The 25,143-nt window shown below is 46.4% G+C and overlaps 1 protein-coding gene and 1 long non-coding RNA gene across 2 annotated transcripts; one reads left to right on the forward strand and one right to left on the reverse strand.

Annotated features, from left to right (window-relative positions):
- The first annotated feature begins 5,263 nt into the window (after nt 1-5,263).
- LOC140419926 (uncharacterized) lies at nt 5,264-13,369 on the forward strand. The gene is made up of 3 exons (XR_011946092.1): nt 5,264-6,154; nt 6,273-6,349; nt 12,895-13,369. It is a non-coding gene; the product is annotated as an uncharacterized lncRNA (long non-coding RNA).
- LOC140419924 (uncharacterized) lies at nt 6,156-9,917 on the reverse strand. Its single transcript, XM_072503983.1, has one exon. The coding sequence runs from the start codon at nt 9,514-9,516 to the stop codon at nt 8,647-8,649; it is 870 nt and encodes a 289-aa protein (XP_072360084.1). The 5' UTR covers nt 9,517-9,917; the 3' UTR covers nt 6,156-8,646.
- Nucleotides 13,370-25,143: the final 11,774 nt, after the last annotated feature.

Raw genomic sequence — 25,143 nt, forward strand, 5'->3', positions numbered from 1 at the left:
TAAATGTTATGAGGGTTTCTGCTTCCAGCAGCCTTTCAGGCAGCGAGTTCCAAACTCCCACCACCCTCTGGGTAAAAAAACTTTTCCTCCCATCCCCTCTAAACTTCCTGCCTCTTAAACCTATGCCCCTTGGTCACTGATCGCTCCACGAAAGGGAAAGTTTTTTTCCTGTCTACTCTATTTATGTCCCTCATAATTTTTTACATCTCAATCATGTTCCCCTCAGTCTCCGCTGCTCCAAGGAAAACAATCCAAGTCTATCCAATCTCTCGTCATAACTAAAACTCTCCATCCCAGGAAACATCCTGGTAAATCTCCTCTGCACCCTTTCCAGTGCTATCCCATCCCTCCTAAAATGTGGATTCCAGAACTGCACACAATACTCTAGCTGTGGCCTAACCAATGTTTAATACAGTTCAAGCATAACCTCCCTGCTCTTAAACTCTATGCCTCAGCTAATAAAGACAAGTATGCCATATGCCTTCTTAACCACTGGATCCTCCTGCTCTGCCACCTTAAGAGACTGGTGTACATGCACACCAAGTCCCTCTGATCCTCGGTGCTTCCCAGGGTCCTGCCGTTTACCATGTATTCCCTTGCCTTGTTTGACCTGCCCAAGTGCATCACTTATCCAGATTGAATTTCATTTACCACTGATCAGCCCATCTGACCAACCCCCCTGTAATGAAAGGCTATCCTCCTCACTATTTACCACCCCACCAATTTTCATGTCATCCGCAAACTTACTGATCAACCCCCCTACATTCATGTCCAAGTCATTTATATAAACCACAAACAGCAAGGGCCCCAACACTGATCTCTGTGGGACCTCACTGGACACAGTCTTCCAGTCAGAAAAACACCCCTCAACTATCACCCTCTGCTTCCTGCCATTCAGCCAATTTTGGATCCAAATCTCCTTGGATCTCATGGGCTCTTACCTTCGCTATCAGTCTCCCATGTGGGACCTTATCAAAAGCCTTGCTGAAGTCCAAATAGACTCCGTCAAATGCATTTCCCTCATCTACACAGCTGGTCACCTCCAGGTTTAGTGCCCAGAACTACGCACAGTCTCCAAGTGGGGTCTAACTAGAGTTTTGTAAAGCTGCAGCATAACGTCTGTGTCCTTATACTCCAGTCCTCTAAATATAAAGGCCAGCATTTCATTAGTCTTCTCGATGACTTTCTGCACTTGTTTATGACATTTTAAAGATCTATGCTCGATTATAAAATTCTCCTGTCTCTACCTATAAAAGACCCATGTTTATCTTCACCAAATGTTTCCTTTTTATGTACCGACAGAGGCTTTTACAGTCCATTTTTATGGTTTTTTTTCTAGTTTACATTGATATTCTATTCTCCCTTTCTTTATGAGTGTCTTCGCCCTCCTTTGCACAATTATAAAATCCTCCCAATCCTCAGCTTTACTATTTCTGGTAACTTTATTGGCCTTTTCTTTCAATCTTATACTGTCTTTAACTTCCTCTACCAGCGGGCAGAACGGTGGCACAGTGGTTAGCACTGCTGCATCACGGCACCGAGGTCCCAGGTTTGATCCCGCCCCGGGTCACTGTCCATGTGGAGTTTGCACATTCTCCCCGTGTTTGCGTGGGTTTCGCCCCCACAACCCAAAGATGTGCAGGGTAGGTGGATTGGCCACGCTAAATTGCCCTTAATTGGAAAAAATGAATTGGGTACTCTAAATTTTTAATGTTTTTTTAAACCTCCTCTGTTAGCCACGGTTGATTGACTTTTTGGGGTTCTTGTGCCTTGAAAGAATGTAAACTGTGTAATAATTCTATAAAGTCTCTCCATTTCCTGTGTACTGTCACACCTTTAATGTATTTCCCCCAATCCACCTCAACCAATTTGTCCCTCACACCGTCATCATTTCCTTTGTTCAAATTTAACACCCTGGCTTCAGATTGAAATACCTCACGTTCAAACTTAATGTAAAATTCTGTCAGTGTGGTCATTCATCCAAAAAAGTTCTTTTACAGCAAGATTATTTGGGCGGCACGGTAGCACTATGGGTAGCACTGTTGTTTCACAGCGCTAGGGTCCCAGGTTCGATTCCCGGCTTGGGTCACTGTCTGTGTGGAGTCTGCATGTTCTCCCCGTGTCTGTGTGGGTTTCCTCCGGGTGCTCGTGTTTCCTCCCACAATTCCCAAAAGACGTGCGGTTAGGTAATTTGGACATTCTGAATTCTCCCTCTGTGTACTCGAACAAGCTCCGGAATGTGTCGACCTGGGGCTTTTCACAGTAACTTTATTGCAGTGTTAATGTAAGCCTGCTTGTAATAATAATAATTTACTGTCACAAGTAGGCTTCAATGAAGTTACTGTGAAAAGCCCCCAGTCGCCACATTCCGGCGCCTGTTCGGGGAGGCTGGAATGGGAATTGAACCAAAGCTGCTGGTCTTGTTCTGCATTACAAGCCAGATGTCTTAGCCCACTGTGCTATACCAGCCCCGTGACAATAAATATTATTATTATTATTAATTAACCCTTTATTGCTACATAATACTGGATCTAAAACAGTTGGTTCTCTAGTTGGTTCCTCAACTTACTGTTCTAGAAAACCGTCCCTACACAGTCCGGAGACTTGTCCTCCACAGCATCAGTGCTCATTAGGTTTACACAGTCTATATGCAGATTGAAGTCACCCATGATAACTGTTTTACCCATGCTACAAGATTCCCTGATCTCCTGATTAATCTCATGCCCCACCACTACTGTTTGGTGGTCTATAAACAACTCTTACCAATGTTTGCTGCCCCATGCTGTTTCTTAGCTCCACCCAAACAGATTCCTGACTGAGATCCTCCCTTACTAATGTACTGATTCCATCCCTTATTATCAGCACAGCATCACCTCCTTTTCCTTTTTGCCTGCATCATCAGCAAACTTAATGACCATACCTTCGGTCCCGTTGTCCAAGTCATTGATATAAATTATAAAAAGTTGAGGCTCCAGCACTGATCCCGGTGACACACAGCTCATTACATCTTGCCAACCAGAAAATGACTGATTTATGCCTACTCTCGGTTTTCTGGTATCTCGCCAATCATTCACCATGAAAGACAGTTCTGGGGTTAAAGGCTGCCAGACAGAAAAGAATGGAACCCTGGGGAATGAATCATCACTTTGGACTGATTCTGAAACGATTAAGTTTCGACTTCCGGGGTAGAGTAAAATATAATTGTGAAGTGCAGTTTTTGATTGTGTAAAGGGCAAAGTTCTATTTTAGACTTTAATGTGTAGGTTTCCGACAAAAGTAATGTTTAGTTAGTATTGTTTCTAGTTATAATGAGTTGGACGATGGAATCGAATGCATGGCGGCTAATTTAAAAAAAAAATAAAGTTAAAGTACCCAATTCTCTTATTTTTTCCACTTAAGGGGCAGTTTAGTGTGGCCAGTTCACCTACCCTGCACATCTTTGGGTTGTGGGGGTGAGACTCACGCAATTACGGGGATAATGTGCAAACTCCACAAGGACAGTGACCCGGCCTGGATCAAACCCGGGTCCTCAGAGCTGTGAGGCAGCAGTGCTAACCACTGCACCACCGTGACGTCCTTGACAACGAAATTTGCTGATGACACAAAGATAGGCCAGAAAGTAATTTGTGACGTGGACTTAAGGAGTCTGCAAAGGACAACAAATAGGTTAAGTGAATGGACAAAAATGTTACGGATGGAGCATAACGTGGAAAAACGTGAACTTGTCCACTTTGGCAGGAAGGATTAAATAAAACAGCATATTATAGAAATGGAGAAAGATTTCAGAACTGTGACGTACAGAGGGATCTGGGTGTCCTGATACAGGAATCTCAGTAAATTAGTTTGCAGGTACAGCCAGTGATTGGGAAGCACAATGGAATATTGTTGTTTATTGCAAGGGGACTGGAACATAAAAGTTGGGATGTTTTGCTGCAGTTGTACAGGGCCTTGGAGAGACCATATTTAGAGCACTGTGTACAGTTTGGGTCTCCTTATTTCAGAAATGAGATAGTTGCATTAGAAACAATTTAGAGGTTGACTCCCCGGATTCATGGAATGAGGGGGTTATCCTCTGAGGAAAGGTTTGACAGCTTTGGACTGTATCCATTGCTGTTGAGAAGAATGAGAGATGATCTTATTGAAACACGAGGTCCTGAGTGGAATTGACAGAGAGAATGCTGGGAGGATGTTTCCCCTTGTGGCAGAGACTAGAGCTCGGGGACACTGTTTAAAAACCGGGCTGTGATTTTGTTTTCTGGTGCAGTGCGCCCCGCTGGCTGCGGGATTCTCCGTCTCACCAGCCGGTCAATGGGGTTTCCCATTGTGGGCAGCCCCATGCCACCAGGAAATCCCCAGCATGGGTGCACTGTTGGCAAGGTGGAGAATCCAGCCCAAGGGGTTTCCCATTTAAGATGCTGATGAGGATATTTGTTCTGAGGGCTGTGGGTCTGTGGATCTCTCTTCCCCAGAGAGTGGAGGGGCAGTGAATACGTTTTAAGGCTGAGTTTGATAAATTCTTGATTGACGTGGGAGAGAAAGGGTGGAGGAAGGAAGGTGGAGTTGGGACCACAATCAGATCAGCCCTGATCTTATTGAATGGTGGAGTAGGCTTGAGGGGCCGAATGGCCTACTCCTCCTAATTTGAATGTTTTGATCCTTAACACCCGCTTCCCCAAACTCTGAAATTATTCACATAACCTTTATTGGTGACCGTGGTTAGATTTTATTCCGTATAAATAAGAGCTGACACATGTTAATGTCTGAGCAGTAATATCAAAGTGCAGCAGCATTCCCATTACACTCTGGGTAGAAGCACCATCTCCAGGTTAATGCTCCCTGTTCTGCCCCAGATGCCATGGTCCCAGTCAGTGGAATATGTAAAACCTCAACAAATCTCTGTGCTCGGGGAATCCCTTCTTATACTTTATTACATCACAAAGTCTATGGAGACTGATTTAACCCAATCATTGCCGAACTAATATTTGAACAGACCAATTACAAAGCCTGTCATTGAACCATCTGTACCCACCCAAGCCACGTCCAACTCTCAAACAATTGTCTTCCCCACGCTCCGTCCCCGGTACAGGGAGTCAGCATTCCCATGCCAAGCAGTGAAAACATGGTGGCCTTGACAGCCAGGTGTTGTCTAGGATTCCAGGCACTCTTGTTTTCTCTGTCCTCTGGGAGCTGTTGATCTCCCTCTTCCCACACAGCAAGTCGTCTGTTCTCAGCTCTGCTCTAATTCAGTTGGAGTTTGGTCCTTATTACACCTTTCGGATCAATAAAACATTTGGTCAGTGAAGACCCAAACCACAATTTCCCATCCTGTCACCTGTCAACCATCCTTACCCAGAGCGTAATCACAACAGGAATAAAAACAGGAGAAGTGTAACAATCAAATTCATAATAAATCCAGCCAGTCATAGAATTTAATTTAATGTTCGCTAATTAGCAAGAAAACCTGAAGTAGGGAGTCCCCCAGGATTCTTAGAGTCCACACCTAGAGGGGGAGGAGAACACTCTCTCTGACGCATTATTTTCCAGTTCTGTTCTGGCTCCGCCTGGGGTAACATCTACTTGATATTTTCTTCTCCTGAAGGAACACCGTGAGTTCTAGGTCACTGGCACATTAGGACAGATGCTTCAAGCAACAGATCAAGCATGGATGTACAAGATTCTCCAGCTCTCTCTTTGTGGACAGTTCTTACTCAGTATTATTTCTCCCAAGTCCTTCCTTATCCCATCATCGCTTTAATTTCACTCCCACTTTGACCATGTCCAGTGTGTTTAATTCTATCCTGATTGTTTTAAAGTCAGTTTCTCTCTGGAGTGTGTCAATGTCTTGATGATGTCACAATGGTGTCTCAATCCCCTGGCCACATTAACCATTTCATCTCCTGCTGTGTCTCCAGTAGCTGTGTGTGTTTGGGACCCAGTCTTCAGTCCATTTCACCATGAATTTAGGCTTGTTATTTTTCACATGTAACAAATCACATCTGCACACCCACACCGGTATCCCAAAATCATGTCACATATTCTTAACTCTCAGATACGCTGATGAAAAGATCAAAGGGAGTGTCTGGCTGTCTTATCTGCCCTGTTATGAATAGAACGTAGGAGGATACCAGATTGATTCCATTCACTCACACCCAAGGTAAATATTCCAATTCATTTATTGTCCAGAACAATATTCCCAGTATCTTTAAAACAGAAATTAAACAGTCCCGTCCGATCCCAGTTATTAACATATTCTGTTTGTTTGTTCATGTCAGGCTGGGATTGTTCACCTTGGAGCAAAGGAGGTCAAGGGGAGATTTGAGAGAGGTGGACAAGATTATGACAGGTTTAGGTAAGACGGATAAAGAAAAGCTGTTCCCATTCGCTGATGGGACAAGGATGAGGGGGTGTAGGGTTATCAAAAGGGTTCCAATCTAGAGAGATAGATTTGAAAAGCAGGGAGGTTATGTTCAACTTGTTTAGAACCAGGGTCACTGGGAGCACTGTCAACATTTGTCATCTCCATTTAGAAAAATAGAGGCACTGGAGAAGTTGCAACAAAGATTCACAAGAATAATACCAGAACTGAGAGCATTTCACCCTCAGATCATATCATGTATGCATAGATCATATAATTTGCAGTGCAGAAGGAGGCCATTCGGCTCATCGAGTGCACAGGCCCTTGGAAAGAGCACCCCACTCAAGCACACGCCTCCTCCAGTCCATCACCCTAACCCAGTAACCCCAGTAGGGGCAATTTAGCATGGCTAATCCACCTAACCTGCACATCTTTGGACTGTGGGAGGAAACCGGAGCACCCGGAGGAAACCCACGCCCACACGGGGAGGATGTGCAGACTCCACACAGACAGTGACCCAAGCCGGGACTCGAACCTTGGACCCTGGAGTTGTGAAGCAACTGTACTAACCACTATGCTACCGTGCTGCCCTCAGGAAAGACTGGGGCTGCTTTTCTCAAGAAAAGAGACGGCTGAAGGGTGACCTGATGGAAGTCTTTAAGATTATGAAGGGGTTCAATAATCCAATAGGGATTTCAATGAGAAACCTCTTTATCCAGCGAGTGGTGAGAATGTGGAACTCGCTACCACAGCGAGTGGTTGAGGTGAACACCATGAATACATTGAAGGGGAAGCTAGATACATACATGAGAGAGAAAGGAATAGAAGGGCCAGATTTCAGGTCTCAGGTAAGAGATTAATGCTGGGAGGTGGTGGGGAGGGGGGATATTTTGATGAAGCGAATGGTAATGACCTGGAACTCGCTGCCTGTGAGGGGGTTGGAAATGAAGACAAGGGAGGATTTAAAACGGAAATTGGATTGACATTTGAGAGAAATGAACTTGCAGGGCTACAGGGTTAGAACGGGGCAATGAGACTGACTCGCTGGCTCCAGAGCCAACAGGGAATCAATGGACTGAATGGCCTCCTACTCTGTCCTCATGACTCAAATCTAAAGAGAACAATTTCAGCTGCTCCAGTCTTTCCAACTCACTGAAGTCCCTCATCCCTGGTGCCATTCTCGTAAATCTCCTCCGCATCCTCTCTGAGAATATCACATCTTTCCTCAAATATGGAGCCCACAGATAGTAAAAGGAAATCGAGGCACTGGAGAAGGTACACCAAAGATTCACAAGAATAATACCAGAACTGAGAGCATTTAACCCTCAGGAAAGGCTGGAGCTACCTTTCTCTAGAAAAGAGAAGACTGAAGGGTGACCTGATGGAAGTCTTTAAGATGATGAAGGGGTTCAATAATCCAATAGGGATTTCAATGAGAAACCTCTTTACTCAGCGAGTGGTTGAGGTGAACAGCATGAATACATTGAAGGGGAAGCTAGAAATACATGAGGGAGAAAGGAATAGAAGGATATGCTGATGGAGGAGATGAAGAGGGATGGGTGGAGGTTCATAGAATCATAGAATTTACAGTGCAGAAGGAGGCCATTCGGCCCATCGAGTCTGCACCGGCTCTTGGAAAGAGCATCCCACCCAAGCCCACACCGCCCTATTCCCATAACTCAGTAACCCCAGTCAATCAACACTAAGGGCAATTTTGGACACTAAGGACAATTTATCATGGCCAATCCACCTAACCTGCACATCTCTGGACTGTGGGAGGAAACCGGAGCACCCGGAGGAAACCCACGCACACAGGGGGAGAACGTGCAGACTCCGCACAGACAGTGACCCAGCCGGGAATCAAACCTGGGACCCTGGAGCTGTGAACTAATTGTACTAACCACTATGCTACCGTACTCACCCGTGCTGTCTTTTCATGTGGAGCATGAATACTAAGAGACCAATTGAGCCGACTGGCCTTGCCCTGTGCTGCAGACTCAATGGAACAGAGACAAATATATTTATTTTAGATTCAACTGTGGTAGGAAAAACACTATTTACTGTCCAGGATAAAATAAATATCCTTTATCAGCTTTTGTGGATCATTTCAGTGGACATGTTCTCTCCCAGGCTCAAAGAGCATCAGCCCACTGGAAGCCAAGTTGTGAGACCGGCCAGTCCAGCAGGAAGAAACCCTCCGAACCTCCCACTTCACCAAGTGTCAGAATGAACATGGTTCAGTCCTGGGTGTGATCAACAGCAGCAATAACAGCAGAATCCAACCTCTGTAATCACTGGTGAACTCGCTGGTGTCTCAGCAGGTGTGAAAATTGAGTGAATCCCTTTTCACACTCAGAGCAGGTGAACGGTCTCTCCCCAGAATGAGCTCGCTGGTGTCTCATCAGGTTGGATGAATCTCTGAATCGTTTCCCACACTCAGAGCAGGTGAACGGTCTCTCTCCAGTGTGAACTCGCTGGTGTGTCAGCAGTGCAGATGAATCTCTGAATCTCTTCCCACAATCACCGCAGGTGAATGGTCTCTCCCCAGTGTGAATCTGTTGGTGTCTCTGCAGTTTGGATGACCGGGTAAACCCCTGCCCACAGTCAGAGCAGGTGAATGGCCTCTCCCCAGTGTGAGCTCGCTGATGTTCCAGCAGGTTAGATGACGTTCTAAACCTTTTTGTGCAGTGAGAGCAGCTGAATGGTCTCTCCTCAGTGTGAACTCGCTGGTGTGTCAGCAGGTTGCATAAATAAGTAAATCCCTTCCCACAGTCAGAACAGGTAAACGGCTTCTCCCCAGTGTGAACTCGCTGGTGGGCCAACAAGGTGAATGAATCTCTGAATCCCTTCCCACACTCAGTGCAGGTGAACGGTCTCTCCCTGGTGTGAATTTGTTGGTGCCTCTGCAGTTTGGATAATTGAGCAAAACCCCTCCCACACTCTGAGCAAGTGAATGGTCTCTCCCCGGTGTGAACTTGCTGGTGCATCAGCATGCTAGATAACTGAGTGAATGCCTTCCCACAGTCAGAGCAGGTGAATGGTCTCTCCCCGGTGTGGCTACGTCGATGAATTTCCAGCTTCGATGGGGATATGAATCCCTTCCCACATTCTCCACATTTCCATGGTTTCTCCATGGTGCAGGTGTCCTTGTGTCTCCCCATGTTAGACCATCAAATGAAGTCTTCACGCACCGAACAAATGTGGCTCCATATGATAATGTTTTTTTCAAGCTGTGTAAATGGTTAAAGCTGGAACACTCTCACTCGGGTGTGTGTGTGTGTCCTGTTGCTTTTCCAATCACACGAATGTTTAAAATCTTTTGAAGAACACAGAACAGCCAAAAACCAAAGAGAAAATGCTGGAAAATCTCAGCAGGTCTGGCAGCATCTGTAGGGAGAGAAAAGAGCTAACGTTTTGAGTCCAGATGACCCTTTGTCAGAACAGTCAAATATTTCTCCTCTATTCAAAGACTGATGATTTTCAGGACCCGAAAAATTGAGTGACAGTCAGATCTTGATGTGATATTTCGTCTTCGTTTCCTGCCTGTAAATCCTCCCCTTGAAGTATCCTGTAAAAAGAGTTTCAAAATTCATTACTGTCAGTGCAGGATAGAAATTCAGAACAGACAATTCTAGTCTCTATGGAACATTCTTTCCTCTTTCTCATTCCCCAGAAGCTGTAAAGTCCGCCCCACGCACTCTCCCTCCATTCTCACTCTGGTATTACCCCTCCCAATTCTCCTGAAGATGCTGATTCAGGCTGATTAACAGATCCATGCTTCTGCTTCCAGTCCTGGACACAGACTGAAAATCTTCATGTAGGCTGCCAGACTGATACATGTTTAGATATTTTGTTTCGATCTGTTGGCTGGACAGTTGGTTTGTGATACAGAGGTGGTTAAATTCCTGTGCTGGCTGAGGTTATTCATGAAGGGCCCACCTTCTCAACTTTGCCCCTCGCCTGAGGTGTGGTGATTCTCAGGTTAAATCGCCACCAGTTAGCTCTTCCCCCATCAAAATACAAATATATCTAATAGATGTTTCAGTTGGTTAAGATACAGCAGAATGTTCCTGCAAGGCCACAGTTGAATGCCAGAATGAGAAAAGAAATGGAAAGGGGGTGAAAATAAAGTGTTTTACTCACAGATATTGGAGACAGGAGGAGGGTTCAGACTGTGTGAAGCTTAATCTTCATTCACACAATGCCCGCGCTCTGATAGGCTGGAGAGCCAATGTCCTTCCGGTCTGTCAAAGCTTGCTATTGGCTCCGCGCCGCCAAAGAACAATGGGCAACGGAAGTCATGTGGCACTGGAAGCACATTTACCTCCAGATGCGCCGACCATTTGGCCAATGTAAAAGGTCCATTCCTGCACATGCGCCATTTTACATCACCCTTGGACATGCGCAGTTCCAGGCTGCCCGCGCAGTGGTCGAGCGGTTTCTCCAGCGCGGGGGGTTGTGGGAATTACGGCTGCCATTTCTCACCCGGATCCCAGCCTCCAAACTCCTGGGACTGGGATGGAAAGGGGCGGGAGGGGAGAGGAGGGGGAGACGCAGTGACCCCACCCTGACACAAAGCACATGTCGGTAGTCACTGAAATGAAATGAAAATGAAATCACTGGATTTGATTATGAGGTTCCCCCTCGAAAACAATTTGTTAACTTCAGGTGTAAAGATTTAGACACCTGGGTGACACATTGGGTAGGGCAATAGATGAGAGTGAAACTGAACCAGGGAGTCAGCACCTTCAGGGGAGGAGAATTGGGGAAAAGCAGGAGGCGGATATTCGGATGAATCAGTGTCAAAATCAACAAGGAAGAGGGAGTGTGTGGGGAACAAACATTTGAGAGGGAGAAGGATTTTACTGTTGTTGCTGCTATTCAGGACCAAACCATATTCAGTCTGCCACTTGGAGTTTCATTCTGCTGAAGTTACAGGACTGGAACTGGACTGGAGTTTAATATTCTCGATTTAGGTCAAATAAACCAGATTTGGATTGAACAACCTGCGTGATATCATTGATGTGGGATCAGTTGAGTGCAGATTTTCTGGGTGATAGGTGTCTCTTTCAGAACTGCTGTCTCTTTAAGAACTGCTGCCTGTGATCTCTCCTCATTCATTCAGGGCAACTCAGCTGAAATTATTTTACAAAAAAAGTTTGCTTTCAGCATTACACCCAAACAATCCTTAATATGAAATTGATCATTCCGTGTCTGAAATGTTCCACTGGTTGAAATGACATAGAATGGACATCAAAGAAACAGGCCATTCGGCCCACCTGGTCTGCGATGGTTTTGATGCTCCACACATACCTCCTCCCAGTCCTCTTCACCTTCACTGTCAGTCAGAACTCAGTGGGTAATTCTCCTACCTCTTGAGTTCCAAAGTTCTGAGCTCATCTTCCCATTCAGGACTGTAGAACAAAACTCAGGGCTGATACTGCAGTGCAGCACTGCGGTAGTGCTGCTCTGCTGGAGGTACCATCTTTCAGATGAGATGTTAGTGAGTCCCAGTTTAACTGCTTGGTTAGAACGGTTAGAAGGATAGGGTGGAAGGGTGGGGATAAGTAGGTGCTCTTTCGGAGGGCCAGTGCAGCCTTGATGGGCCGAATGGCCTCCTTCTGCACTGTAAATTCTATGATGCTATGTCTACAAAAAGATGCAGGCAGGTTAAGTGTGTGGGGGAAAATGCAGATGGAATATAATGTGAGAGAATATGAACTTTTTCACTTTGGCAAGAGGAGTAGAGAAACAGCATCCTATTTAAATGGAGTGAGATTGCAATACTAAGTGGTACAGAGAGATCTGGGTGTCCTGGTACAGGAATCACAAAACGTTGGTTTGCTAGTAGAAGGGGAATGGAAGCAGCGCAGGGCCTTGGCGAGGCCACATCTAAAATATTGTGCACTGCTTCTTCACCTTGTTTGAAAAACAAAGATATAATTGTGTTAGCAACAGTTCGTACAATCTGCTAACACATCCGTGAGTTCACACCGGGGAGAGGTTCTTGACCAGTTGCCTATGTGTGGGGGCAGGGATTCACCTGGTCATCCAGTCTGCTGACATACCAACGAGTTCACACTGGGGAGAGACAATTCTCCAGCTCCCTGTGTGGGTAGAGATTCAGTCGGTTATCTGAACTGAGACCTGAGCAAGCTCACCAGTGATTACAGGGTTCGAATTTTGCTGTTATTTCTGTTGTTTCTCACTCCCATCACTGGATCATGTTCAATCTGACAGCTAATAGAAGTGGGACGGTTCATTCCTGCTGGACTGGTTGATCTCATAAGTTTGCTTCCAGCCCACTTATTCTCTTTGAGAGTTGTTGTGAAAATCTAATTCATATTTAATGTGGATCATAGAATGAAAGGTTGCTTTGAAGGTAAATCATATTTACTTTGCTTTTGTGTTTGGAACCTCTATGAACATATCACATTGCCATGAAGGTGGGTTGTAGGGTTTGGGAGGTTCTTTTGTTGGATTTATCTGGGCATTTCTCACAGAAGGCAATTGAAGATTTGGTCTACTGTATTTTCAAGTTTCCTTGGATTTCGTGAGGGGAAAAAAAGCTGGAAGGTTTACCTAGCTTGGAGCTAGATGAAGAAACCTACAGTGACCGGCACAGTTGGTTTCTCTGGTTGTGGAAGCAATCAGCTTCAACAGTGAGCTTGAAATGAGGAGTGAAGAAGATCTGGGCGCTGGTTGGAAAAAGAAATCTGTCTGCCCAAAGTCACAACAAGGCAGTGAGGCTCAATCTTGTGCTGAGTAATCCAGAGACATCAAGTATTGGAGGCTCAATTTACCAAAAGCTAATGGAAAGATGTGGACGAATCGTTGGGCCTGAGAAGAGTTGCTGAAATATTGAGAAGAAAATGATGTGTATTCCAGAGGGCTGTGGCATACCTTTGGGTTAATCCCTGAAAAAGTAAACAAACCTTCAAGATCTCACAATGTGTAAAGAATCTCTTCGGTCGAACGACAATACAGTTCGGACTTTACAACTTATGTAATTACAAAATGTAGTGTTTCATTATGTGCTTTTAAAAAAAATCACATTAAAATTTGATTTTGTTTAAAGACATTAAGCCTTGTGGTTTAGCTCTTTCAGTTAACTACTGGGTGTTTTAATTTCTCTTGAAACATTTACTGGTTAAAGACATTCAATAGATACAAGTTGTGACTCTCAGTGATTAGGATTAGGCTTTGAGGAAACTGATTAGTTAGAAGTCACATATTGTAAAAATGTTTTTTTATAAAAAATATTTTTATTCGCATTTTCAATTGACACACAGTAACACTTTATGTTCAATATTTACAGCACGTATGGTTCTTATATACATATTGTTGGTGAAAAGGATGGTTAACAATGACAGGGGAAACAACATAGAGTGATGTTGGATGTTGCCAATCACAGTTTCTGACTCTCAGTCCCCAAAACCATAAGCTCAATGCTTTCTGATAACCCAAAATCACCTGAACCCATAATAGCACTAACCTTAACAACACTAATCCTAACCTCTAATAATCCAAATCATAACACCGAATACTCTTAACCTAATCATAACAACCACAATGGGTAGCACTGTTACTTCACAGCTCCAGGGTGCCAGGTTCGATTCCATTTTGGGTCACTGCCTGTGTGGAGTCTGCACGTTCTCCCTGTATCTGCGTGGGTTTCCTCCGGGTACTTCGGTTTCCTCCCACACTGCGCAAAAAATGTGCTTGTTAGGTGAATTGGCCATTCTGAATTCTCCCTCAGTTTACCCGAACAGGCGCCAGAATGTGGTGACTAGGGGCTTTTCATAGTAACTTCATTTCATTGAATTTACAGTGCAGAAGGAGGCCATTTGACCCATCGAGTCTGTACTGGCTCTTGGAAAGAGCACCCTACCCAAGCCCACACCTCCACCCTACAACCCAGTAACCCTACCCAACACTAAGGGCAATTTAGTATGGCCAATCCACCAAACCTGCACATCTTTGGACTGTGGGAGGAAACCGGAGCACCCGGAGGAAACCCATGCACACACGGGGAGAACATGCAGACTCCGCACAGACAGTGACCCAAGCCGGGAATCGAACCTGGGACCCTGGAGCTGTGAAGCCATTATGCTAACCACTATGCTACTGTGCTGCCCTCATTGCAGTGTTAATGTGAGCCTCCTTGTGGCAATAAAGATTATTATTAATTAAAATTAACTAACATCCTCAATAACTTTACCTGTGAATGCCCACTATCACCACTGTAAATATCCATTCACTTTAATCACTCATCACCTGAAGTATCCACTGATCATAAAAATTCTTAAAACAAACACTGATTATCAACTAACCCTAACTCTTTATAATCCAAACCCTAACCCCGAATCGCCTATAACCATACAAGCATAAACAAATCCGAACCATAACCTAACATTAACTCCTTATAACCCAAACCCTCAAACCGAATATATACTAATGCCAAATATGACTCTAACCTTAAACACAACCTTAAACCAACAGCAACCCTAACCCTGGATACACACTGGCCTCTGATAACCCTAACTGAGGATCCCAGACCGGCCTCTGAATCACAAGTTGCAGAGACACCTGCGGAGTCACTGGTTCATGTGACATTATTGATGATGCCACCAGAGTGATACCCCCTCCCCGACCCCACACCACGGCCCCGACACAGACTCCCTCAATGTGACAGAAAGAGTGCTTTCTGAACTGCAACGGATTATGGGTAATGTCATCGCCATTAGTAACCGTCACCAATCTCACACAACCGTTAGAAATACACAGACAGACTCGGAGGAGGCGGGATATCCAACTCATCAACCCTGCCCCACAACACCTCCACATCTGGACTGCAGGAAAAGTACATGTGGATAGTCACTGGATTTCATTGTGATGTCCCCCTGAGCAAAACAGTTTGTTAACTTCAGGTGTAAAGATTTAGGCACCTGGGTGACATATCGAGGACGACAACAGGGGCGAGTGAAACTGAACCCCATAGTCAGCATCTTCAGGGGAGGAGAATTGGGTGAAAAGCAGGAGGAGGATAGTGGGATGAATTAGTGTTACAGTCAATAGGGAGGAGGGAGTCTCTGGGAGACAGAGATTTATAGTTTGAGATGAAGGATTTTCTGTGACAAATAAAATTGTCAGTTCTGAATTTCCATCCTGCAATCACAGTGATGAGTTGATTATGTCAATCCAATCACACCCATTAAAGTCTCTCTCAGGTCAGTCCTCAGCCTTCTTTTTCCCAGAGAAAATATCCTCAACCTATTCAAGCTATCATGTAATTTAAACACTCAGTCCTGCTATCATCCTTGTGAAGCTTTCTTGCACCTTCTTGAGGCCCTCTGTCAGTTTTGAAGGAGGGGCATATTTTAAAGGGGCGGCACGGTTAATGTCTCACACTAAAGATGGTCCCTCTGACAGGACAACACTCCCTCAATACTGACACCGGGAGAGTGGACTATGGGGGCTCAAGTCTCTGGAGAGGAGATTCAAACCCCCCACCTCCTGACTCAGAGGCGAGAGTGCGACCCACTGTACAGAATCAGCTGGTGTTCAAGAATGGTTGATTTACTTTTTTTTTAACAAACAATTTTATTGAGGTATTTTAAGCAGAAAGAAAAAATGACATTGTACAGTACAAACAAAAAAAGAAGTCGACGCAAATTACATACTGCAAACCACGGCGCTGTTCATGCACGGACCTGCCTCAATATCCCCCTACTCTACCCTAGCCGCCAGCCCCCCCCCCCCCCTGCTGACGCTTACTCCTCTGCGAAGAAGTCAATAAATGGCTGCCACCTTCGGGCGAACCCTAATAGTAGCGAATCTCTCAAGGCGAACTTGGCTTTCTCTAGGCCAAGAAAGCTCGCCATGTCCGATAGCCATACCTCAGCCCTCGGGGGCTTTGAGTCCCTCCATGCTAACAGTATTCGTCGCCAGGCTACCAGGGAAGCAAAGGCCGGAGCATCGGCCTCCCTTTCTTCCTGGACTCCCGGGTCCTCCGAAACCCCAAAGATTGCCACCTCCGGGCTCATTACCACCCCAGATTTCAACACCCAGGACATGACATCTGCCAATACCCTCCGGGTTTAGGGCATGACCAGAACATGTGTACATGGTTAGCCGGCCCTCCGGTTCATCCAGCCCGAAGAATCTGCTCATCCGGGCCACCGTCATGTGGGCCCGGTGCACGACCTTAAACTGGATCAGGCTGAGCCTGGCGCATGTTGTGGTCAGGTTTACTCTTCTCAGGGCTTCTGCCCACATACCATCCTCCAGCATCCCCCCCCCCCCCTCCCTCCCCACCTCCCCGAGCTCCTCCTCCTCCCACTTAAGCTTCAGGCTCTCAGTCTGCGTATCCTCAGCTCTCATTAGCTCCTTGTAGACGTCTGAAACTCTACCCTCTCCCACCTCTCCCCTAGAAACTACCCTGTCCTGCCTCCCCTTCGGCAGGAGACGTGGGATGGATGGCACCAGTCTGCGTACACGATCCCTCACCTGCAAGTATCTAAAGTCGTTCCCACTCGCCAGCCCAAACTTCTCCTCCAGCGCCCTCATGCTCGGAAAGCTCCTTTCCAGGAACAGAACCCCCACCCTCACAATCCCCGCCCTCCTCCACAATCGATACCCCCGTCCATGTTCCCCGGGGCAAATCGGTGGTTGCCGCATACTGGGGTCCACACTGATGCTCTTACCTCCCCTACATGCCTCCTCCACTGGCCCCAGATCCGAAGAGCCGCCACCACTATCGGGCTGGTGGAGTACCGTGCCGGCGAAAGCGGCAGAGGTGCTGTGACCAGGGCTGCTAAGCTAGTGCCCCTGAACGAAGCAACCTCCATCCGCTCCCAAACTGACCCCACACACACCATCCATTTCCTTATCATCGCTATGTTGGTAACTGGTTAAAGCTCTTTCCAGTCAGTGCTCTGGAACACTCTCACTTGGGTGTGTGTGTCTCGGTGCTTTTCCAGTCACACTGATGTTTTGAAGCCGAAAGAAAAGACAAACATCTCTCCTTCTCGATTCAAAGTCCGGTGATATTCAGTTCCAAGGAATTGAGATACTCAGTCAGATTGAGATGTGACGTTTGAGATTTCTGTCTGTAATTCCTCCTCTTCTAATATCCTGTAAAAACAATTTACAAAAGACATCACTGTCAGCACAGGATAGAAACTCAGAACAGACAATTCTAGTTCCTAGAGAACATTCTTTCCTCTCTCATTCCCCAAAAGCTGTAAATCTCCATCCCACGCACTCTCCCTCCATTCTCACTCTGCTGTATCTAATATTCACCCTCCCAATTCTCCTGAAGGTGCTGATTGACAGATCCCTGCTCACTGCTTCCTGTCCTGGACACAGAGACCATAACAAATAGGAGCTGCAGTCAGCCATTCAGCCCATCAAGCCTGCTCAACCATTCAATGAGCTCATTGGCCAATCTACCTCAGCACCATTTTCCCAAACTAATCCCCATATTCGTCGATATCTTCAATATCTAGAAATGGATCAATGTTGGTCCTGAAAATACTTGACGACTGAGGCAATGTAGCACAGTGATTAGCACTGTTGCTTCACAGCACCAGGGATCCGGGTTCGATTCCCAGCTTGGGTCACTGTCTGTGCCGAGTCTGCACGTTCTCCCTGTGTCTGTGTAAGTTTCCTCTGGATGCTCCAGTTTTCCTCCCACAAGTCCCGAAAGACGTGCTGTTTGGTGAATTGGACATTCTGAATTCTCGTTCTGTGTACCCGAACAGGTGCTGGAGTGTGGCGACTAGGGGACTTTCACAGTAACTTCATTGCAGTGTTAATGTAAGCCTACTTGTGACAATAAAGATTATTATTATTACTATCATCCGTGTTACCGACCAGAGGCTGAGTGTGCTGACTCAATATCTGTGAACTCATGAGGCCGAGCTGCAAAACACCATGAAGAGGCTCGATGATCCCGAGGAGAGAATCCTGAACGTTGAGCAAGTTGCCTCCTTGACAGAGGCAAGAATTTAAACCTTGGAAAACTGGCCAGTGGCAGAAGTCGTGGAGGACTTGGAGAACCGAGGGTCAGAGAAAGAACATCCGAGCCGTCGGCCTGCCAGAAGGTGTTGCTCCCGTTAGTTCTTCGAGGACCGGCTGCCACGTTTTCCTAAGCTGGATGTGAAGCCTGGGCGATTCCAATTAGAAAGAACATCAGGTCCTGTCTTTGAGGCCGAGGGATAGTTTTCATCCCAGGCCTGTAATCATTCACTTCCACAACTTGATAGATCACCAGAAGGTCCTGGGGACAGGAAAGACGAGGTGGGACCTGGCTCCATGAGGGATTTCCTTCTTCCAGGGCTTTTCGGCAGCGAAGAAAATGAAGCATCGAGGCTTCGATGAAGTTTGAAGGGAACTCAAGGCTGCGGGAGTGAATTCTGTCGCTTTATCCTGAGACCCTGTAAATTGTATCCGACAACTCCGTCAAGTCTATCGATAATCTGACTACTGCCTTGGTCTTTGTTAAATTCATGAAGGACAAGGATTTGGAGGGATGGTTTGCAGCTCGGACTAATTCAGGCTCTAATCCGGACTAAAATGGGTCTAAAATGCGAGAGGGACATTCGATCCCCAATCCTTTGTTGGCCCTTATTTTCTTCTCCTCATTTTGGAGAAGGTATCCTGAGGGTAACGACAGTCTGGCCATGGGGTTAATCCTTCGGGTCCTCAGTCTTATTGAGGAATATCCCCTCGGATCTATTGTGGTTGTGATTCTTTTGTATTTTTGTTATTATGGGAGGGTTTATGTGTTGTTGACTTTATCCTACTCTGGTACAGACAGGGCTTTTATCTGTGAAAGGAGCAGTTTGGGGAAACTTTGGTGCCTCTGGTGTAAAGTGAGTTGGAGAAGGGGGTAATGGAGCATGCCCGATTGTGGGGTGAAAATCTGTTCCTGTTCTCTCTGTCGCCTAACTAATGGTGACAGTTAATCTTCAAATTTTCTCAGGGAATGTATAGGGCATCCATCGCCCTATCAGAAGGAAAATGATTGTCTCCCTTCTTAAGGAGAAAGTTGACATAGCTTCATTTCAGGAAATGCATCTAGATTAAACTCAATTGGGGTCGACACGGTGGCACGGTGGTTAGCACTGCTGCATCACAGCTCCAAGGGACCGAGGTTCAATTCCAGCCTCAGGTGACTGGCTGTGTAGAGTTTGCACATTCTCCCAGTGTCTTTGTGGATTTCCTCCGGGATCTCCGGTTTCCTCCCACAGTCCAAAGATGTGCAGATTAGGTGGCTTGGCCATGCTAAATTGCCCCTTAGTGTTCAAAACGATTTGGTAGGATTACTGGGTAACTGGGATAGGCTGGAGGCAAGGGCTCAAGGAGAGTGCTCTTTCAAAGGCAGGTGCAGTCTTGATGGGCCGAATGGCCTCCTGCACTGTCAAGATTCTGAAATGAGGAATACATTAAATTGAGGGATTGGGTGAGGTTGGTTTTTTTCGCCTCTTTTTCATCAAGTAACAGGTGTGGCAATCTTTATTAATAAAAATATCCCTTTTAAAGTTGAAACCTGCACCAAGGACAAAGCAGATAGATATGTGATCATTAGAGGTTCGGTGCATGGAGATGTTGGTTCAATAATGAATGTTTATGGATCCCCGAATTACTCCCGGAGTTAATTACGAAGGCTTTTGCGGATTTCAAAAGTTAGCTTCAACTAACATTTTTGTGGTTGGCGACTTCAACTGCCACTTGTATCCTCTGGTAGATAAGCCCCCCGTTACCAAGAACCCCCCATGTTTCAAGCTAGGGCATAGCCTCGGCTTGTGAGGAGGTGGGTTATATGGATGTTTGGAGAACTTTGCACCTGAGGGGCGGAGCTTTTACGTTCTTTCCAGCCCCACATCAATGTCATACTAGAATCAACGACTTTTTTCTGCCAAAGACGATCCGACACCTGGTGTCCTGCTGCACCACAGAAAACATTATAATTTTGGGCCAATCCACCTCACCAGCACCCCCCCCCCCCACCCCCACCCCCCCATTTTTCATGAACTTCTGCTCGAGGGCTCACTCCCAGGTCAAGAAGGTGGAGGTTTGATGCCTTCTTGATAAGAGGTACTTAATTTACTACACATTTTAAGGAAGAGTTTGAGTTCTTCCTTTTCTTTAACTCGGCCCCTGGTATTTCACCCTCTAGACGTGTGAAGTTCATGCCGGGTTGGGGGGTTGGGGGGGGGGGGGGGGGCGGCAGGGGGGGTTCATTTCTTACATTGCTAATAAAAGGTCCAGGTGCTGGAGAACCATCGGCGTCTGGAGGTTTGTTTGGCGAAGGCCGAGGAGCATTATAAGGCCCAAGTAAGCTATTGCTGAAGGAGGTTAACGCAGTAAGACTCAGCAGGTTGGGGAAAGTTGAAACTTTGCGAGGTAGAAGTTGTACGAGTTTGGGAGTAACACGAGCAAATACAAACGCTGACTTTGGAGCGGTTTTCTCTGTGCGGCTTGGCGGACGGAAAAGGGTCATGTAGACGGAGGAAATAAACCGAAATGTTGGGAATTCTATGCAGGATTATACAAGTCTGAGCAGTCTGGTGATGTATTGGCGGTGTGGAGCATTATTTCTCTTCCTTGAATCTCCCGGCGGCCTCAGAAAGCCAGCGTGAGGCTCTTAATGCTACTCTTTCTAGGGGAGCGATGTCAAAGACCATGAAGGAGCTTCAGCCAGGTAAAGCGCTGGGACCACATGGCTGTGCGTGTGGGTTTTACAGGGGATTTGAGGATTTACTGTTGGATCTATTTGTGGGTATGTATTATCACTTTGACTCAAGTATGCTGCCATCGACTCTTTGTGAGGCTTATGTCTGTTTGATTCTGAAGCGGACAAGGATCACGGGAGCGTGTCTCTTATCAGCCAATCTCTCGAATGCTGACTTGAAACTGCTATCTAAAGTTTTGGCAAGAAATCTTGAGGGCATCCTTCCAACAATCATTTTTTAAAAAAATTTAGAGTACCCAATACATTTTTTCTAATTTAGGGACAATTTAGCTTGGCCAATCCACGTCCCCTGCACATCTTTGGGTTGTGGGGGTGAAACGCACACAAACACGGGGAGAATGTGCAAACTCCACACGGACAGTGACCCAGTGCCGGGATCAAACCTGGGACCTCGGCGCCGTGAGGCAGCAGTGCTAACCACTGCACCACCGTGCTGCCCTCCTTCCAATAATCATGAGGGAGGACCAGTCTGACCTCGCTCTGCATCACTAACCAGCTGAGCTAAATTGGCTCCTAATTACATTACAAGCTGGGCAGTCACACAAAGCCCGCGCTGATTAGCTGGAGGACCAGAGTCCTTCTGTCCTCCAACTCTTGCCATTGGTCAATACCTCAGGTAAAAGGTCAGGAGGCGGGCTACCCTTTGCACATGCGCAGCCGCCCCTTTTTTTTGGACATGCGCAGCCGCCCCTTTTTTTGGACATGCGCAGTCGTGGGCAGGGGGAGATCACCGAGCGGCTTCTCGCTCTGGCCGTCAGCCGGTTGCCTGGAAATCTTGTCTCGAGGAGGTTCTGTTGTCGGGTTTTTTTCTGCCTTGTTCAGGGGGCGGGCGAAACAACGGGTGGGGCGGGAAGCGCCGCGCCTGCGCACTGGAACCCGGTGACTACAGCGCGGAATAGAGTAATTCCTATTGGCTGATTCAGGCAGGGCCCTATTGTGATGTCACAGCGGAAGTGAAGGAAAAAAACTCCTGTCTCCAACATCTGTGAGTAAAACACTTTCTTTTCTCCCCCTTTCCATTTCTCATTCTGACCTTCAATTGGTGACTTGCAGCAACTGAAGGGAAAGGAAGTGAATCCAGGGAGGGTGCAGACTCTGCAAAGCTTGGCCCAGGTCTCTCTCTCTCTCTCTCTCTTAAAGACATTGACATCCTTTGCTCCCTCAGCTTGACACATTTATTTGTCTGGCTAAAAGGATGGTCTCTCGCCACCGGGGGTAGCAGCGCGGTTGGGTGACCTGCACGACTTCCTGCAGTTAGAGAAGATAAAGTATGACTTAAGGGTGCAGCAGTGGAGTTTGAGAAAAGGCGGAGGATGTTTGTGACCATGTTTGAGGAGCTGTTTGTCGCCGGGGGCGGGGGAGTGAAAAAGGAGAAAAATCTGTACAAACTGTATAGTTGATTGTTGGGAAGAATGTTTTCCGGGGTGTTTATTTGCTGTTACCTACTTTGATACAAGTTTGAATAAAATGCATTAAAAAAATAATTAATAAATAAAAGGATGGTCTCTTTCCTGATGTTCACAATTAAAGGAAGAGAAATTGGTGGCGAATCTCAGCAGGTTTGGCAGCATCTGTAGGGAGAGAAAAAAGCTGACGTTGCGAGTCCGATGACTCTTTGACAAAGCTTTTCCATCATTTTCTCTTTCGTTTTAGAAGCCAGCACCCACAGTAATTTTCTTTTATCACAATTAAAGGGCTGGTTTCTCCAGGAGATGGCTGACATTTAATGGGACAGTAAATTAATATCGGCTAGAGATATATCTAGTTTAAAAATACTAGACATATTATTTATGGTCTGTAATAAAGTACATTTACTATTATTTCTTGTTGTGTAATATTGTACTGTTGCTATTTATATATTTCCAGTCATCTCTTCCCTCAAAAAGCTATTAGTCTATGGAATTCTCTTCCACAGCGATCAGTGGAGTCTGTGGATCACTGAATATATTCAAGGATGAGTTGGACATATTTTTAATATTTCTTTTATGTTTTTTTAACCATTTTTTAAATAATGAATGCAACTGAATTACAGAAATATTGATGGAAAATGGGTACAGTGTAGAACAACTGATACTGCCAGCATAAATACAAGCAACACATTGCAGAATTAATTCATAGCAGGATATTTGAGCGACCAGAGCCTCTAGTTGAAATGCCAGATCAGTTAACAGGTAAACATAGTGAGTGGGGAAAGATGGTAAGATTATATAAAAACAGAAGAATAACAATGCAGTGCGCATACCCCAAAATATTGCAAAACAGACTAAAGCATAGTCGAATTAAAATAACATAGATGACATAGAATCTCTATAGTGCAGAAGGAGGCCATTCGCTTCTTCAAGTCTGCACTGACCCTCAGAAAAAGCACTCACAGAGGCAGACTCCCCATCCTATTTCCATAATCCGGTGCATTGATCATGGTCAACCCACCTAACCTAACATCGTTTGTGCGGAGGGGCAAGATTTCAAAAATCCCTAAAACAGTACTACAATGGAGAAGAAACATGGGAGGCCTGGCCCTCCCGAACTTGCAATACTATCACTGGGGAGCCATGGCCGAAAGAGTGAGGAGATGGGTAAAGGACCCTGACATGGAATGGGTGAGGATGGACGAGTCCTCATGTACAGGAATGATCCTCCGGGCCTTCGCCATGGCAACACTCCCATCCCCGCCAGCACCAGTCCAGTGGTGGTAGCTACCCTGAGAACCTGGAACCAGATGTGGCAGCATTTCAGTCTGACCGATGTGTCCTTCATGGCCCCCATCTGCGGCAACCATAGGTTTGCACCAGCCATTCTCGACGCCACCTTCAAGAGGTAAAGAAAGGATGGGGGAACACTGATGGTTAGGGACTTTTACACAGGAAATAGACTAGTGACCTTAGAGGAGCTGACAGAGAGACTGGACCTACCAAACAGGGATGAACTCCAGATCAAAAACTTTCTCTGCAAGGAGACACCAGCATACCCAGGAACCCTGAGAAGCACAATGCAAGAGGAGTTACTGGACGCAGACAGTCTGGGGAAGGGAAACTGTGGGGACCTGTCCAGACAACTCTTAATAAGGATGCGCTCCTTACTTGACAAAACCCAGGACAAATGGGAGAAAGAGCGAGGGACGGAAATAGGGTGGGGACTCTGGAGCGAAGCACTGAACGGGACCAACTCCACCTTCTCCTACGCAAGGCGAAGCTTCATGCAGTTGAATGTTGTGCACAGAACATACCTGACAAGAACCCGAATGAGCAGGTTCTTCCCGGAGATGGAGGACAAATGTGAATGGAGCCAACGGGGCCTGGTAAACCGTGCCCACATGTTCTGGGTATGCCCCAGACTTGTCGAATTCTGCACAGACTATTTAGACGCAATGTCCATGGTTATGAGCGTGGAGCCGTGCCCACAAATGGCAGTCTTCAGGGTATTGGACCAGCCAGAACTATTCATGGGGAAGAGGACCGACGCCCTTGCCTTTGCTTCTCTCATCGGCCGCTGGAGAATCCTGCTCGGCTGGTGATCAGCAGCACCGCCCACAGCTGCACACTGGCTGGCAGACCTATCGGAATTTCTCCACCTGGAGAAGAACAAGTTCACCGTCCGAGGGTCAGAGGATGGTTCCCACAAAGTGTGGAGGCCATTCACCAACTTGTTCCAGGACCTGTTTGAAGCCAGCGGCCAATGGAACACTGGGGAGGGAGGTGGGCATACGGGGGCCAACGGGATCACGGAGCAGGCAGGAAAAGTGGGGGAGGGTGGGGGCTACTGGGAAAAGGAGGGAGAACCAGAAACCAACTGACACAGAGACCAGAGAGCCTAGAACAAAAATACAAGAAGAGGAACCCCCAAGGGAAGGTTTAAAACAGGACAGGGAGTGCGCAGGGTGGAAGGGGGAAGGGAGGGCACCGTCCACTTGTAAATAGCAGATAACTCCCATTGTACAGTGAAGGGCGCAGGAAAGAACCCAGAAACGACGAGTGAAGGGGGCGGATGGGAGGGACTGGAGATGGGGGGGACCGGCACAAAGGAAATT

Source organism: Scyliorhinus torazame, chromosome 5 (assembly GCF_047496885.1).
Source record: "Scyliorhinus torazame isolate Kashiwa2021f chromosome 5, sScyTor2.1, whole genome shotgun sequence".
Lineage (NCBI taxonomy): Eukaryota > Metazoa > Chordata > Chondrichthyes > Carcharhiniformes > Scyliorhinidae > Scyliorhinus > Scyliorhinus torazame.